The sequence below is a fragment of the Amia ocellicauda genome, chromosome 5, assembly GCF_036373705.1.
Source record: "Amia ocellicauda isolate fAmiCal2 chromosome 5, fAmiCal2.hap1, whole genome shotgun sequence".
NCBI lineage: Eukaryota > Metazoa > Chordata > Actinopteri > Amiiformes > Amiidae > Amia > Amia ocellicauda.
In genome coordinates, this window is record NC_089854.1 from 25,555,915 (window position 1) to 25,574,495 (window position 18,581).

Consider the following 18,581-nt stretch of genomic DNA (forward strand, 5'->3'; position numbering starts at 1 on the left):
ATGACATCAGGCATTCTCATCTCCTGGATTGCCGCCCATGCCTGGCACTTGATCAGTATGGGTTGTTTTCACTGGGCTTTGAGGATAGCCCACATTATTGCTTGTTCTTGCTGGAACACGTGTTACTGGATCTTGCCAACCTTCATAAAAAATGTGTGCTGTTTCAGACAGTAATTTATATATTCACTGCTATTCCAGTATTAGGTTGTTTACACTGCTAGCTTATAACAGGAGATCAATACAGGTGTGGGTTGTGTCTCTCTGTGTTTGTCTGTGTGTGTGCCCATGTGCATGCGTGCCCATTGTTTGATCTGCACCAGTCTGCTGGTGGCTGATGGTAACAGGCCTGTTGTTTGTTCCCAGGTCCACGCTCACTCTGTGCTGTCTTGTGGCCGCTGTTTCGATGAAGACCAGGTGCTGTTCCCCTTTATAGCTCATGCCTTGCGCTGTCTGTGGGCCGACCAGGGTGTACGAGAGGCAGCCTCCCGAGGTTATGAGTTTGAGCTCAACGACTCCGCACTGTAGTGAGTACTGTCCCCCCGTCCAATTATTATAATTATTATTATTAATTTCTTAGCAGATGCCCTTATCCAGGGCAAGAGCATTATAAAAGTGCAATACAATCAAGAATTACAGATCAAAGCATAGTACAAATTACAAGTTCAAAATTACTTAAGTGCATAAGAGAAATATACAGTTAATACATCTTAGATTTGTGAGCTAATAATTGCTGACAAGATATGAAGTCATAGTTAATAGCACAGGGGAAAGGGACATAGTGGCAAACAATATAAACAACATGAGTACTAGCAATGTAAAAGCAAGTTGCACAATGAAAACTAGATAAAGTGCAATTTAACAGGAGAGCTGAGCCCCAAAGGGGAATTACAGCTAAGTTACAGGTACTACCAGTGGGAAGTCCGGCCTTGTACCATCATAAAGTTTATAGATGAAATGGGGCCTGTCTATCTGTCTAACACCAAAATGTGTTACATGAAATATCTTTGAAAAATGATGCTACTCGTTTAAGTCAGAATACAGGTTTATAGCTGCAGTTTGTAGTCCAGTAATGCCCTATTTGACCAAACCATGGTCATTTGAAGACTTCTGCATAGGTACTACTGTTTTTCACACTTCTAACTAAATGTACTGTCGTGCGATGTCAGTGCTTCAAAGTTCAACACAAGTCTAGCATTCAACCCACGTTGCATGAAAAGTCTGTTACCATGACCAATAAAAAGAAAACAAATTGTTTTTTTTCTCTTCTTTCAAGAAAACCACTTGCAAGACCCAGCTCTCTTTGACATTTAAACAAATAGCTCTTAATTGCTGCCTTATTAAAATGTAATGCTTGTAACGAATATCTCCTTTGAATGAATCTTAGTGAACAATATTTGGGGACGACAACATGCAGGCTAATTGCTGGCTCTAAAGTTCTGTCTGGCTTAATTTGCTGATAGGGGTCTTACCCAGAGCTGACCCTCAGTCAGAGATGGGCCCAGCGGTCCTGCTTCTCTCTTCAAAGGGCTGGTGAAGGTGTCTCTGGTGGTGTAGATTAAAGAACCTGCTGTCCTGGGTGTGAGGGCTCAGGTGTGTGAACAGAGCCCTCTGGATGTTGGTGTGTCGGGAGGTCAGAGGTCAGCTGTGAGTTGGTGAGATCAGTGTGAGAAAGTAGTCAGCCAATTGAGAAAGAACAACGAAGATGGCCTTGAAAGTGAAGCTGCTTATTTCAACACAGTGACTCCATACCTCTCCCTAATCGCACCTTCACTTTCATCCTTTCTGATCTTGGGCCCTGTATGCCAGGTGGTGGACCTGAATTATGAAATCCATATTTCACTTTCTAACATTCGCATCCCTTCATTTGTGGTATTATTCCTTCATTTGAGATTGGGTAGGTAAGTGCTAATGAAAGTCTTTGCATTCCGTTGTCATTATGCATTGTTCAGACTTGGGTGGGTAATGAAAGGGAATAGTTTCACATGCCTTTTACCCATTTATTGATGCTTTTTTTCGCAATGGTTGCGTTTTATGGCCTCTCAAGTCAGTAAGTCCTGTTAATTTTTCTTGGCGCAGAACTCTGTGTTTCATGCCCTAAAGGCTGCTTGATGTTCAGTAATAGTGCTTTTGAAGCTACTTTCACTTCCATTTTTTTTCTGACATTTTTCATAAGTGAAACATTCTTGCACAAAAAGAATGACCAAAAATGGTGCAGATGTTTTTTTCTGTGGTATAATTGGTGTCATTACTACTCTTTAGATTAAACTTCTTTTGACATTTATAGAATCTACAGCATAAAGGGAAAGTTTATTTTTGAAATTGTGCTATAAGTGTCAGCACTGCAATGAAATGTGCTTTTCTCCCCTTCAGGTTTCTCAGTTGTCAAAAACATCACATAGGGAAACTGTGATTGTGACTTCAGCTTCTTTCTGCTAATCCACATTCTTTTTACTCCATATTTGGATTAGATCTCAAAAAATGCAATTCATTGTACTATTTTAAATTTGTCTTTTTAATTAAGATTTCACCCAAAAATATATATATAAAAAAATAACCTAGATACATAAATTAGTCCTAGAATACAGAATTGAAGATTATCTGGAGACCACCTCACTGGTTGTTCCAATTACCCAGGTGACTGAATGTCTTTAGCCTAAATTTTAATCAGCAAATTGGCAGCTAATTCCAGTTCGGTGCGGCCCCTATCTCAGTGCACATTGCTTTTCAAAACAGTTATCTGATTAAGCAATCTCTGACTTACATTTTAATTACAGCTACATTTTGTCAGTGGGTACTACCCTACAGGACATTTTCATAATTAGGGCTAGACCAAATCAAAACTTTGACCCACCCGCAAGTCGCAAATTATGAAACTGTATCCTATCGCGTTTTGATTCTAATGATAAATTAAACCATGACAGGGCACAGATTTTTACATTGTGGTTCGTGGGTAAGTCAAAGTTTTGATTCAGTCTAAACCTTAGTGTGTCTTTCACTGGGGACATCTGGTTTTGTTATCTTGCTGAATAGTGGGGACAATAAATTATTTGGTTGCATCCATCAGGCTTTAAAAATGTCTTTGCATCAAACTTACCTTGATGTAGTCATATAATCATGCTGTCAATGGTAATATTTAGTAATCTATCCTAAACTTGAAGTTTCAGTCTTGTTGGTGATCCCTGAATATTAGTTATTGAGTTGTTTTTGATTAGAATATGTGTGAAATATTGGTTTCAAACTGCAGTAGGGAGTTTATTTTTGCCACACAGAATAAAAATGTATTTGGGTCCTGAAAACCAATTCTCTTCACATCAGTGCAGCTCAGTATTGCTTATATACAGAGAAGTGATTGACAGCAATCACGATTTCTGCCTGCCTCACTATAAGATAACAGTCTGAGCAATGTGGGGACCAAACCACTTCCCAATGGCTGCTTTCTGACACCACCTGAATCTAATATTTTGTAATCTTTTAGTGACATTTCTTTTACTGAGCAGTAAATAGTGATTACCTAGATCAATTGTTTTTTTTGGAGGGTGGGTGGGCGAATAGTTTTTGAAGAAAGGTGATGCGTGGGATTTGTATTTGTGACATTTAAAAAAAAAAAAAATTTGTGTTTCACTGTCTAATTGACAGGAACGCAGAGCAGAGGGCTAAGGCAATTAGGACTGTGACCGTTATTGCGCAATTCGGTTACATTTGCTGTAAATTTGGCAAAGGAGTGAGTAAATGCCACAGAAACACTCTTCCTGTTTTTTATATATAAAATCAAGTTTTTGAATTAAATTACAGCTTGTTTAGATAATCATCCCCAGGGTCACTTCGTGTGTCTTGGCATGTCATAGTTTGACAGCATGGAGGACTGATCATGTCACAGAGGTTGCTCTCATGTGTTTTGCCATTAACGCATTCCATTATTAGAAAAAGCACGTGTGCATCCGGTCTGAATACCTGCCTCACAATTACCTCTGTGGGAGCAGGCTATTACCATACCCGGTGCTTCAGGCGAGGAGGCAGAGCGCTTCATTATGTTGAAATTCCTTTAACTTAATGATCATTTTCATAATTGTTATTGCTACCCTGACTGGTGTCCCTTTAAGGTGTTTGTTACGCAGTGGGGACCTTGTTGGGAATTTAATGTACATTCTATCACATCAGCAGTCACTCAGAGGGGCTCCAGAGAGTGACAGGAAAACAAATAATGGGATTACCTCGGGCTCTCCATCCCTGGGTCGAAAACTTTGCCTCTAAAGGCGGTATTCTGCTTCTCGAAGCGTTTTATTAAGAAGTTTTTGCACAGCGCTGATGTGCTGTCACTCCTGCGCTGAATTTTGCGAAGCACAGAGCCGGGCCCTGGCCAGAACTCCAGTATGTTCCCGTAAATATGACCAGAGCTTAAGCTTTACTGCAATGCTTACTTACAGGTAGTCCATTTAAGAAAGGGAAAGGGAAGGGAGTTTAATAGGTAAATTACAAGAAAATAATTAAAATTTCCATCAAGGCTAATACACAGTTCACTCTATCGACACCACATCATCCTTGAAAGTATTTCCATTATAGTTTGCAGCATTTACACACATCTGTACATTTTGATGTAAGGTGACGGTATAAAATAAGATGGCTTACGAGAGGAGAAATGTGTGATACATTTCTGGGACAATCTATATTTATACTAAATGTAACACATTACGGTAAAAGCAGGGAAGTCATGTGCTCAAATGTTAGTATATTATCCTGCATAATGTAAAGTACAGCCCTGTGAGGATAATAGTTGCTCCTTCCAAATAATTAAAGTTTCTCTTATCTGTCCTGTACTACATACAGGCCCCTGTGAAAAGTAGCTTTATGCATCAGCTGAGAATATTTCGTGCAGTGATTGACAAGTCTCAGTCCTGCAGATTATGACAAAGATCTGATCAGTTACATAACTAGTTGATTCAGCTATGCATGTAACAGCTCAGGTGAAAAGAAATCCTACAATTGTTTTATCATCCTTGCTCTTACTTACTTACTTATCCTCTTCACTCCAAGAGGAGCATAAGGTCGAAACAAACTTCAATGCTTTTCTGTCTTTCGCCTTTACTTCAGCTTCACCCCAGGTCAAACCCATCTGCTTCAGCTCCTTTTCAACTGTTTGGTGTCAGGTGTTATGTGGGCGGCCTCTAGGTCTTTTGCCTTGTGGTGTCCAGCGAAGTGCGGTCCTATCCAAAGAAATTTGCTCCATCCCCAAGATGTGTCCCAACCATCTGAGTCTCCTCCTCTCTATCTCTGTTGTAATGCAGCAGGTGTTTGTGCGTTTGAACAGGTCAGAGTTAGATATCTTATTGCACCAAAATCTGTGACAGATTAGTCTCAGACATCCATTATGGAAGGCAGGTAGTGATTTCATGTCGCACTACCTGGAGTCACTCTCCAGCATTTACTACCATATAACAGCACCGATTTAACATTACTGTAGTTGAGTCTGATCTTGGTTTTGAGCTGGTATTGTTTAGACTTCCAGATGTTCCAAAGTCTTTTGAAGGCTATTCTGGCCTTGCTCAGTCTGCTCTTAATATCTTTAGTGGTGGAGTTTTCCTGACTGACCAAAGTGCCTAGGTAGGTAAAGTCTTCAATTTTCTCTAGGTCTACTCCCTTGATGTTTATAGGGGTGGTTTATGGACTGTTAATTCGGAGTACTCATCCCTGCTCTAACACAAAGGAAATTATATAACTGTAATGGAATCGGAACATTGCTGCCAAATTTATAATAGCCAAAATTGCAGGGCCGGTCATGGCACTTTATTGGCAGAAAACCTGTAAGGCAGCCGAGGCTTCTCAGAGACTCTCTTGTCGAGACTTTTTCTTTCCATTGGTGTACTATCATGCATATGTTGTTGTTTTTGCTCTTTTTTGAGTGATAATATAAAGATTTTGGTTGGCATGCCGACACGCAGCTGTGTGATGTTGTGACTGAATCTCCAGGGGTGCAATACTATGGAGCACATACACAGCTTTTTAAAATCTAGATTTTGATCCTCTCCATACTGAAGACTGTATTGTCATTTAAAAGAATAAGATTCATTGAGTTATATTGGTTTAAAAAAAAAAAAAAAGCATATCCGTGAACTATGTAGGGGATCTGACCATAATTAACTCCATCAAAAGGTCTCGTATACTGAAACACAGTTCTTCAAAAACCTTTGGGGGGGGGGGGAAAGGAGTCTCTCTCTCGTTCCATGAAACATCAAAGTGATCTGTGTTCAGACCGGTGCGTCAGTCTTCGTTTATCTTGAACAACGAAGGCTTCTGGCTGTGTGCTTTTCATTAGTTTCTAACTAAATGTTTAAACGCTTATTTTAACAACTGGTGGGCTTACAGCCTGGGAAACCCCCGAGTGTCTTCTCCATAGACAGCAGCTAATTAGCTAAATGAAGTGAACTAGCTTCCTGTGTTGAGCCAGTTTGCAGCCACATGCTGGCTGTCTGAGTGCCTGAGCGTCACGGTTCCCCAGCACAGAGAGGAATAAACATCAATTAGTGCCCAGTGCCAGCCAGCCACGGTTTCAATGGTGACAAAATGTCATATTTTTTTTTCCATGCCAGGCAGACAAATTAAATCTTTGATTAACTTTCTTCATGCCAAGGCATACCATGCAATGAAATTCTTGTTTTCCTTTGTCCCAATAAAATACACTTGTTGGGGCTCAAAGTTTTTGATTCCCAGAAGGCTTAAAAAATCCTATTGTTTTGTGACCAACCGAATTTACAGAAAGTCCGTAAATGTAATCAACTCTCACATCCATTGATGTATTTGTGTCAGGGTTTTTTTGTGTGTAAATGTTTTAATTAATGTTTTCCCTCCTCATTATTATATAAGCCATACTTAGCTTCAAACGTTTGTTTTGGTTTATGTGGAAATGTATATAATACTCCTTGTTAATATAATACTGTTATAATGCTCAGAAAAAGGTATTAACGTTCAAGCAAAAATATCTTGTTTCAAAGTTTAGATAAAGATTCTCCCTACCGGTTTTCTGTTTGTTCTCTTTGATATATGGTAGTTGATGTTTTTCACAAGGGTGGCTTTGGAAGACAGTCTGTGTAGGAAGCAGGTGCCCTTTGTGCAGCTTAAACTCGATACAGCTTTTGACACATGTCAAAACATTTGCAACCCGAGCTTAGATTCTTTTCTGCATTACTGATCATAAACTGCACGTATTTGTTTCATATCCTTCTGTTTCTCCTGAGAAGAGTGAGACAATGCCTCTTTCTATAACAGTAAAATACATTAATAGTAGGGGATCTTAAGGGTAGATCCCAGCATAGTGACATTTCAAATCAAGTGCTTCATAATACAAATATATATATAGCATTATTATTTTTAAATTTAATCTGCTAGTTATAGCCTTTTAAGTCTGCAGTCTAGGTAAGGAGTTTGACTTTATAATTTTAGACTTTCTATATATGTTTTTACATTATACATCTTTAATTCTTGTGTGCTGAATCTTTTCTCTCCTTTTCATCTGTGCATGGTACAAACGAACTGTGTTTATTATCTCTTAGGGAGCAGGTGCTGAATAATATAGTGTGAGGGACAAGCATTTAGCAAGCTGTCAGACGGCAGTAAAAAAGGCAGAGGCAGCTTCGGTTTGTGAAGTCGATAATGTGTCTGTCGATGGTCTGATGTTAGCACGGCATTTGGATTATCCTAGCATAACGATGTAAACAATGCTGTACTGAACCCTCTCCTTTCCCAGGCTGCGGTGACAGGTTTAGTTGGATGCAACAAATCTCAATCGGCTTTCTCACTGTGTAGCTTTCATTCATACACTAACTAAAAGATAATTATGTATTTATATAATATGAGTCGTGGTTTGAAACCATTGAAGCTACTTGTCAGTTTTGCCAGTGTATTTAAACATTCATCATTCATTCATATCTTGTTTGTTCAATCTTTAGAAATATGCTTACTGTAAAATATTGTTAATAACTGTTCTAGTTAAAGGCATAACTGTTTTGCATTATTTAATTTATATAAAAATGTATTTGTGTTACTTGGAAATTAAATCTTCGTACATTCCTTTTGATAATGTCCCCACATGGATGTTAACATTGAGTTTCTCTTTCAATGCAAAGTTAAGTTGTTGTTGTCCCCCCTCAGAGTAGTATGTAGAAATCCTTAAAACACATTACAGTGCTCAATAGTGACTGAAACTCACTTAAGCCAGTGTTAAGTATTGTCCAGTTTCTTAAAAGATGATTCCCTGCCTTCTGTTAATCCACATTTTCTGCCCAATCTGTACTGCGTTATTTATACAAAGAGTACTTTTTAGAGTACATTTACACTGGCAGCTGTGCTCGAGACACTTAAAATGGAATTAACAGATTTATTTCTGTTACTTACAGGTATTTCCCTTGTAAGGACTTTGTATTCTTCAATAATACCCAAAGAGATTTTACTCTCAATGTGAATTCCCAGGAAAGTTTAGGTTAAAAAAATAAAATATAGAGACAGAATAGAATACATTCTGTTTTTATGTCATTCAGCAAAGTAAGACCTGCATGCTATGATTCAGAGGTTAAAGTGTTAAAACTGTATAGAGATCTGATGACATGGTGAACCACAGCCATCCTTGGCTTAGCTCGGTGTGAATCTGCCAGCCTTGATATTGCTAAAATGTGCTGGAGAATGCAGTGCAGGCATATCTGATCTGACGAGCCATTCAAACCCTGCTACGAAATGCCCAGCTCGGGTAAGGGAGACTGTGGACAGGATGACTGAGGAGTGATCACATGACTTGATTACACCCTGCAGGCGGCTTCCTGCTCTGGGTGGCTGATTTCACAAGGATTGGCGCTGTCCAATCAACACATTATTGCCGCTTTTTCCCTGCTGGCTGGCTTGCACTTCTGTGCTCTTGCCCACTAAACAAAAAAACTTTTGAAAGTCTTCTGGACACTATGAGTGTCAAACTTAAATCTTCTCCTAGAAACCATTTTAATGTCAGTTTAGTTTTCATGTCAGGGGTGCACAATTATGCGTTGGGCTCCAGAATGCGTAAATGGTACTTTCATATCAATGCAAAATCTGTTTCTGTAAGGCAAGCACAGAAATGAAAATATTTAGTCTTGTTTGCAAAGTGGCTGTATAAATATTCACTATTCAGCTTATGCCTGTGGCCCTCAGCATGTGAAATCCCCTGAGGTTGTCTGAGAAGTTCCTCCAGCTGGCATCTGTCACTTCCTTCGTGGGATCTCAAACTGATCTAGGAGAGAAAGTCATGAGGCCCGTCACACAGATGCTGTGCCTGTCTCAGCCCCCATTCTGATTATAGTAGCTTCAGAGCAAAACATCAGTTTCCATGTGCTCGTCTTTATATCAGTCTTTCAGTCTCTCTGAACTACATTTTCAAATGTACATCACTAGCTCCTTCATCTAATAAAACAATAACATATATACAAAGTAATATGAATGTAAGAAATACATTTCTTTAACACACACCACAAAATATGGTTCTTTTCCAGTGGAAGGCAGTGTGCAGTTAGAAGCTGGCCTGACTGGTGACTCTGAAATGGCCTCTGGTTTTCTTTGTCCAGCACATCACTAAAGATCCCCCTATATGTTTCTTCCTTAACAGTTTCTTTGAGAACATGGCCCGGATCATCGCCCCAGAGTACATGCCCACCGAGACTGATGTTCTGAGAGTCAGGCTGCGGACTACTGGTGTCATCGAGACCCAGTTCAAAGTCAGCCACCTGGTTTTCAGGTAAGTAAAGCTGCCGTCAGATAGAAATACTCTATTTTTCTCTTTGGTATTTAGCATTAAAAGCATTAAAAATAACAATTAAAAAAAAAACAAAAAACATGACACTAAAATTTAGATGGTTTTCCTTCACTACACCTGCCAATGATGCTGCGCTTAATTTTATCATTTGACAGCTCTAAATCCCTGTATTAATGGGATTATTGACATTTTGATTAATCTGAACGTTTTTTAATTAAGTCTTTGAGAACAGGATTGAAGATCCGACGACAGGCGTGTAATTAGTCCTAGTTTGACAGGATCTTCACACTCTGCGCAGGTGGACTGAGTTACTGTCAGCTCCAGATAGACATAGCCTGGACACGCACTTTGATTGCGATCAGGCCAGAGCTAGAGCCGCTCTCACTCATTATACCTTCGGTTGACAGTCGCAGCTTTGTACAAGGGGTTTATTATTGTCTGAATTTTATTTTACACTACACTTTTGGTTTGTGGCTTAAGAACCGCTTTAAGCTAGAGACTCCTTTTACATCGTTATCGTGATCTGCTATAGAAAAACAGCCCCACTCAAGAGAAAGGATAGCGTTCTGTCTTCAGGTCCCCGTTGTTGCCCTTTTGTGAATTTTAAAATGAATGGAAAGAGCCTGTTTTGTCATTGGTTCATTTCAGTCATTCACTACCTTGGAACGTTGTCTTTTAATTGTCAAAAATAGATTTTCTCTCAGATCCATTTGCTTATCTGTGGTTATCATCTTTTTAAAATGCATGCATACATTAGGCTGGTCTTGTATAACATATATTACTAGTATTCACTTGATACAGGAGTCTTGGATTCTGTAGCCACTTAACACGGCAGCCGAGACGTTGTGTGCAGAGATACAGAGTGCCAAAGGGGGCATTGTTTAGATTTCTCTTCAGCTTTATGCTCTTTGATTTTTGTAATCACATGGTCTTAATGGAAGAGAAAGCCTCTCTAAATTTGTCAGTGGTCTCTAAAGAGGCCTTGTCTTCCACTACTTCTGAACAAGGGAGATGTTATTCCACGTGCTTCATTACTCCTGCAAATTTGAGCTCACTCATTCATGTAATAGCCTTGGCTTTGTATTTCTCCTCTTAAGAGGGCTAGGTTGTGAAACCGCACCTTCAAAATAATAGTGTTATCTCCATGGCACACATACTTTATACTGCCACCCCCTCCATAAGTACAAAGGCTGTTAAATCTGTGAATCCATCTGTCTCCTTAGAATTGGAGTTTAAGGACTTCATAGTTTCTCACTGCTGTGTGACAATATAAGGGAATTATTGGTGACATTGGTATTGCGGGTAATTTTCCACTCTGCGGTTTGCTGCTGATTTGAAGGGTAATGGCTGCTAGTCGATAGAGCAGGTTTCCACAACCGAGGCTACAGATCAGTCCTAATATGAAGTAGGGAAATACTGACACTCAGCCCTCATTGAAATGCAAGGACTCTTGCATTGACTGAAAGCAGGTGTGAGATGTTGGACTGTGATATTGTTTCTGCAGTTGTGTATTACACTGATGATACTTTCTATATATTCACTGGGTTTGCTTTTGTATATAAACAAAAATGAACTAGTTCTGGCATACTCGTGTTTGTTGTGTATATATGCATAAGGATCAAGCCAGCCCTATCACAGATATTATCTTGCACTATTTAGTCTTCTGGACAGAAATGTTCAGTTTTGTTCTCAGACCATACTGTGTCTTTTGGTATTGATATAGTTGTTAATGTTGCACTTTACAACCCGATTTTTAATTTCTTGGCTTTGTTTTTTACAAACCAAAAAACCTCATGTATCCTCCCATGTCTTACTCTGAGCATCTTAATGCTGAAGGGCTTTCAGTCAGCATAACATTTTCAACATTTTCAGCATTTTCTCCTTTTTAAAAGTCATTGTGAATTGACACCTAATTACATACAGGTGTTACTATTAATACCATCCTTTCAGAAACACTGCACTAATCGGCTCCCTTAAATTAGATTAATTGAATCTGTTAATTGCTCAGTGAGGATTTGGTTAGCTATATCAAATTATTAATAGCTGGTGGTTAACACTTTGCATAATTTTATCTTAGGAAAGACAATAAATAAAATGCAAAGAAATGGGATTATGGAAATCCATAGCTGTGGTTTATCAATTAGAGACAAGGATGAGTGAATCCAGCTTAAAGCAACTTGCTCGGTATACTGTGACACACCCTGTTTGTAGTTCTCCTATTGTTTCTGTAGTTCGGGGACATGAATGTGATTCTTATCTATTTCTTTTATGAGTTCTGCAAAGTGGGATCTTGACACTGAGCTTTTTTGTTACATAAGCAGCAGCTTTTCCAGCAATGTGTCTAAGCCCCCTTCAATATCTTGAAGCACTCAAATTGATCAAATAAATCAGCACCATGCTAGGTTTATACCTTTTTCCCCATTAACTTTTTGTATAAATGCAAAACCCAGCCACTGACTAAAACAAACAAAAACAAAACGCAGTACTGCTATTGGAAATTGATGTTGGCAGGTGGGGAAAAGATTTGATTTGGTCTGGGTCTTAGCTTAAAATGAAGATATGGCAATGGGGCCAGAGTATTATATAGATCATCAGATTCTCTGCTTTTTGAGAGTATCATCTAAAAGAAAAAAATAAAGTATAACTCGCAGATTGTTCTCAGTGGGTCAAAACATTTTTTAACAGGTATTCACAAATATAGAATAAAAGTATTGAAAGAAAAAATACTTTAATATTGATTTGCTGGAACTGATGTTAAATCATTACATATTGTTAACAGCTCCTGCTGCAGAAGATCGCATTCATTATAAATATAATGCCATTCTATGCCATAAAAACACATGAACCTTATTTTCCATGCGCCTTCAAAGGTCATGAGTGAACAAGGCGAATAATCTATGGAAAACAAAGCTCATTAGTAGCCATCTTATCAGGACGACCTTTTTAAGCCTTTCATAAGAAGGATTCCTTGTAATAAATGTATAATGCCACTCAGTCATACCCATAAAATATTATAATGACTTATTTAAAATTTTACAGTTATCACCTTTACCTCATTAGCATTTTCTTCCTAAGGCTTTATCAAAGATGGGTCTTGAAAAATTATTATTGATAACGTCCTGCTAATATAAGCCAGATTTTCCTTATGTAAGTTGAACTTTACATTGAAAGTATTTTAAGTGTCACATTAAATAAGTGTTTCAGAAATATCTTCTGCATGACTCTTCATATACATTTACTTGTATTTCCTTTACACCTAGATGTTGTAGCATGATTCTGTGAATACATTACTATACAGATGTCTGTGTAAACATTCAAATGTTGCAGACAATTTCCACAAATGCACACTTAAAAATGAATGTTCTTTCCATCTGGACTGAATAAAGCTGCTCACCAGTGAGAGATGCTCACTCGCCTCAAAACTATTGACGTAGAACATACTGGAGGATGGTTCTGAATGGGAATAAATATAATAGGAATGTGTATTTCTAAGGTAGAAAAAATACAGGGCCGGTCATTTAACCTTTTGAATCTGCTGGGGATGTAAGAAGTGGTTTGGTACCTCCAGGGCATGTTCAGTGCAGGTTGGTGTCTTGGAAAAGCACTGAGTTTACTCGGCACATGCAGCAGGCAGTGGCATGCAAACAATCCACACTGTCGAGCATTCACCGCCAAAATAGGGAGTCACGAGCGACAGGTTTGCTGGAGGCCTAACACTCACGAATCGCATATTAAATATTGATCAGGTTCAGCAGTGACACCTATCCTGGAAAAGGCCATGGAGAACTCTGAAAGTTCTTCCCTGAAAGCCAGGGAATGTCCATCTCATCGACGGTCATCGACGCTCTTCTTGGATGATGCGCTGGCAGAGCTTCTGATACCCAACACTTCTCACCTCCAGTACGATGTGGTCTCTGAATTGTGAGCACGAGCACATGGATAAAGAATTTCTCGCCAACTTCTCAGGTTTTAAATGTATTAGTTACCACCTCTCTCTCATTGGTCTGTGAGTCGAATGCTTTGGTGTCTCTTTTTAACCCAAGAAAATGTTTCCAGTTTAAATAATTGTTCATAAAAAATCGAGGCAATTACTGTAGGAAGTGGTTTATGGGATCTGCAATTCTTTGTCAAAAACAAATAATTAGAAATGACTGCACCCTACCAATCAGAAAGTACTGTTTTATTTTTAAAGTCTCTTCAGGGACAGATAAGGGTGGGGGCTGACTGGAAAATCACAAGCTCATTTAGTATGTTGATGCTTTATAACATTTTTAAGCATTTAATTATACTACTGTCATTGAATTGCCAGTGTCATTGCATGCCAGTAGATTGTTGACTGTTGGACTGAGAAATTCTCTTCCATCTTTGTTGCTACTGCAATTCCAAACAAAATAAAAACACATTGTGGGCAGATCATTTCTTGAGTTATACATCTGTGGTCTCTCTCCATTCTGCCTAATTACTGTACTGTCAGATTTCAGCCTCCCTTATTTTAGACTCTAACTCCTGCAGTGTCTTTCACTGGGATCTATGACTTGGAATCGCACCAGCGACTGCTGTGTTATCACCTGGGAAGTGAGAAAGTGCTGTCAGCAACACCTCCACCCGGTGCTGCACTAATGAGATCTGACATATGTAAATTATAAGACAAATTTGGAAAAATAATAATTTTATTTTCTTGTCATAGTAGTGAATACTGAGGGATTTCTTTATTTTGACTGCACTTACCGGATATTTCATATTCAATGTAGAGAAGAAGTATGACGTTCCGTAATTTACATGAAAGCTTCAAATTCATGCTCCCGTCTCCGCTGATGCCCTTGCCTCCTGCAACGGATCCTTTTACAGTCTGGCATCTCTCACAGTCGCTGGCAGAGTCCACTGACAAGTTATGCAGAGACCTGCTCTTTGTTTTGTCAAATCAATTAAATGTTTCCTGAGGCTCCCGAAGCTTTTGTCAAAATCAGGCACGTTCTCCGCAACAGGAGCTATCCTTTTCTGGGCTCATTTTCTTGCTGATCGTGGGGACTGTTGACCGCTGTCACCATTGAAGTTACAGATAATGCCATGTAGCTGACATCATTAATTCTATAAATGGGACCCACAACACCCCATCCATCACATTGGATCTCATCAGCGCTTCCTCAGAATTAGTGTTTGGATGAAGCTACAATATTTCTTCATATTGTGTGAGTGGTGTCACCTGTGCTGCTCATGTTTTTTCACATATTTGGTGGCACCTATATATATATATATATATATATATATATATATATATATATATATATATATATATATATATATATATATATATATATATATATATATATATACATACACAGTGAGGGGAAAAAAGTATTTGATCCCCTGCTGATTTTGTACGTTTGCCCACTGACAAAGAAATGATCAGTCTATAATTTTAATGGTAGGTGTATTTTAACAGTGAGAAACAGAATAACAGCAAAAAAATCCAGAAAAACGCATTTCAAAAAAGTTATAAATTGATTTGCATGTTAATGAGGGAAATAAGTATTTGATCCCCTATGAATCAGCAAGATTTCTGGCTCCCAGGTGTCTTTTATACAGGTAACGAGCTGAGATTAGGAGCACTCTCTTAAAGGGAGTGCTCCTAATCTCAGCTCGTTACCTGTATAAGACACCTGTCCACAGAAGCAATCAATCAATCAGATTCCAAACTCTCCAGCATGGCCAAAACCAAAGAGCTGTCCAAGGATGTCAGGGACAAGATTGTAGACCTACACAAGGCTGGAATGGGCTACAAGACCATCGCCAAGCAGCTTGGTGAGAAGGTGACAACAGTTGGTGCGATTATTCGCAAATGGAAGAAACACAAAATAACTGTCAGTCTCCCTCGGTCTGGGGCTCCATGCAAGATCTCACCTCGTGGAGTTTCAATGATCATGAGAACGGTGAGGAATCAGCCCCGAACTACACGGGAGGATCTTGTTAATGATCTCAAGGCAGCTGGGACCATAGTCACCAAGAAAACAATTGGTAACACACTACGCCGTGAAGGACTGAAATCCTGCAGCGCCCGCAAGGTCCCCCTGCTCAAGAAAGCACATGTACAGGCCTGTCTGAAGTTTGCCAATGAACATCTGAATGATTCAGAGGAGAACTGGGTGAAAGTGTTGTGGTCAGATGAAACCAAAATCAAGCTCTTTGGCATCATCTCAACTCGCTGTGTTTGGAGGAGGAGGAATGACCCCAAGAACACCATCCCCACCGTCAAACATGGAGGTGGAAACATTATGCTTTGGGGGTGTTTTTCTGCTAAGGGGACAGGACAACTGCACCGCATCAAAGGGACGATGGACGGGGCCATGTACCGTCAAATCTTGGGTGAGAACCTCCTTCCCTCAGCCAGGGCATTGAAAATGGGTCGTGGATGGGTATTCCAGCATGACAATGACCCAAAACACACAGCCAAGGCAACAAAGGAGTGGCTCAAGAAGAAGCACATTAAGGTTCTGGAGTGGCCTAGCCAGTCTCCAGACCTTAATCCCATAGAAAATCTGTGGAGGGAGCTGAAGGTTCGAGTTGCCAAACGTCAGCCAAGGGTTTTGCCACCAAGTACTAAGTCGAAGGGGTCAAATACTTATTTCCCTCATTAACATGCAAATCAATTTATAACTTTTTTGAAATGTGTTTTTCTGGATTTTTTTGTTGTTATTCTGTCTCTCACTGTTAAAATACACCTACCATTTTCATTGAGTGGGCATACGTACAAAATCAGCAGGGGATCAAATACTTTTTTCCCCCCACTGTGTGTGTATGTATATGTATGATATATATATACACACTCACCTAAAGGATTATTAGGAACACCATACTAATACTGTGTTTGACCCCCTTTCGCCTTCAGAACTGCCTTAATTCTATGTGGCATTGATTCAACAAGGTGCTGAAAGCATTCTTTAGAAATGTTGGCCCATATTGATAGGATAGCATCTTGCAGTTGATGGAGATTTGTGGGATGCACATCCAGGGCACGAAGCTCCCGTTCCACCACATCCCAAAGATGCTCTATTGGGTTGAGATCTGGTGACTGTGGGGGCCAGTTTAGTGCAGTGAACTCATTGTCATGTTCATGTTCGACCTTTGTGACATGGTGCATTATCCTGCTGGAAGTAGCCATCAGAGGATGGGTACATGGTGGTCATAAAGGAATGGACATGGTCAGAAACAATGCTCAGGTAGGCTGTGGCATTTAAACGATGCCCAATTGGCACTAAGGGGCCTAAAGTGTGCCAAGAAAACATCCCCCACACCATTACACCACCACCACCAGCCTGCACAGTGGTAACAAGGCATGATGGATCCATGTTCTCATTCTGTTTATGCCAAATTCTGACTCTACCATCTGAATGTCTCAACAGAAATCGAGACTCATCAGACCAGGCAACATTTTTCCAGTCTTCAACTGTCCAATTTTGGTGAGCTTGTGCAAATTGTAGCCTCTTTTTCCTATTTGTAGTGGAGATGAGTGGTACCCGGTGGGGTCTTCTGCTGTTGTAGCCCATCCGCCTCAAGGTTGTACGTGTTGTGGCTTCACAAATGCTTTGCTGCATACCTCGGTTGTAACGAGTGGTTATTTCAGTCAAAGTTGCTCTTCTATCAGCTTGAATCAGTCGGCCCATTCTCCTCTGACCTCTAGCATCAACAAGGCATTTTCGCCCACAGGACTGCCGCATACTGGATGTTTTTCCCTTTTCACACCATTCTTTGTAAACCCTAGAAATGGTTGTGCGTGAAAATCCCAGTAACTGAGCAGATTGTGAAATACTCAGACCGGCCCGTCTGGCACCAACAACCATGCCACGCTCAAAATTGCTTAAATCACCTTTCTTTCCCATTCAGACATTCAGTTTGGAGTTCAGGAGATTGTCTTGACCAGGACCACACCCCTAAATGCATTGAAGCAACTGCCATGTGATTGGTTGATTAGATTAATGAGAAATTGAACAGGTGTTCCTAATAATCCTTTAGGTGAGTGTATATATAATATATTATATATATATATATATATATATATATATATATATATATATATATATATATATACCTACCTATCTATAGTGTGGAACTGCAGAGAGTGGGTCACAATAGGAGATAGTTCAGGACAAAGCTCTCTCCTCTCCTTCCCTTCTTCAGGCAACATAACGGGGAAGAGTGTGTGCATGGAGGATCTCTGTGTAATGCTTTTCATTCCAACAGAGCTTTTTATTGAACCAATGACCGCCTTTTTTCAACCTTGTGATCAGTTTGTCCAAACTGGTGGAGATGACTGAGGGCAGTCTGACAACTGGGCTGGGGTGAAAACCAGTCGACTTGGGTGTCCTTCCATACCTGGCTTGGGAACCAAATTGTGTTGTTTTTAGATTACAGGCTCACCTCCCCTTGTGACCCTAGTCAAGCGCTCTCTAGATATCCAGGATATAATGCCATCATCAGTGTAGCTTCTACCCGTAGTAACTCCTGGCCCTCTCTTGCTGAGTTACAACTGTCCTGAGTTTTTGGTTTGAAAGGTAATTAACAACGCAATTAAAATCAGTGAACGGGGCAATTTATTAATCCCTGATATCAAATTGTTCTGCACAAAGTGCCCTATGTAACAAAAAGCAGCATTAGCATACTGAAGATTGTAATGAGCAGTGTCTGACTTGATGCCTGGAGGAGCCTGAAAGAATCCCTCTTTGACCCCCTTGAAACTAAAGGAGATTAGGAAGCTTTTGTTTTCAGATATTCCACTTTCAGATCAAGGGGATTGGTAATTAAAAAATGAAGAGAGGCT

General features: G+C 39.7%; 1 protein-coding gene across 2 annotated transcripts in view; it reads left to right on the forward strand.

Annotated features, from left to right (window-relative positions):
* gnav1 (guanine nucleotide binding protein (G protein) alpha v1) overlaps nt 1-18,581 on the forward strand; it is a 42,820-nt gene that overhangs the window by 13,359 nt on the left and 10,880 nt on the right. For both annotated transcript variants that reach the window (XM_066704579.1, XM_066704580.1), the window contains 2 exons: nt 364-524; nt 9,620-9,748. In XM_066704579.1, the coding sequence (XP_066560676.1) occupies nt 364-524; nt 9,620-9,748 (290 nt within the window). The remainder of the gene's footprint in view (nt 1-363; nt 525-9,619; nt 9,749-18,581) is intronic.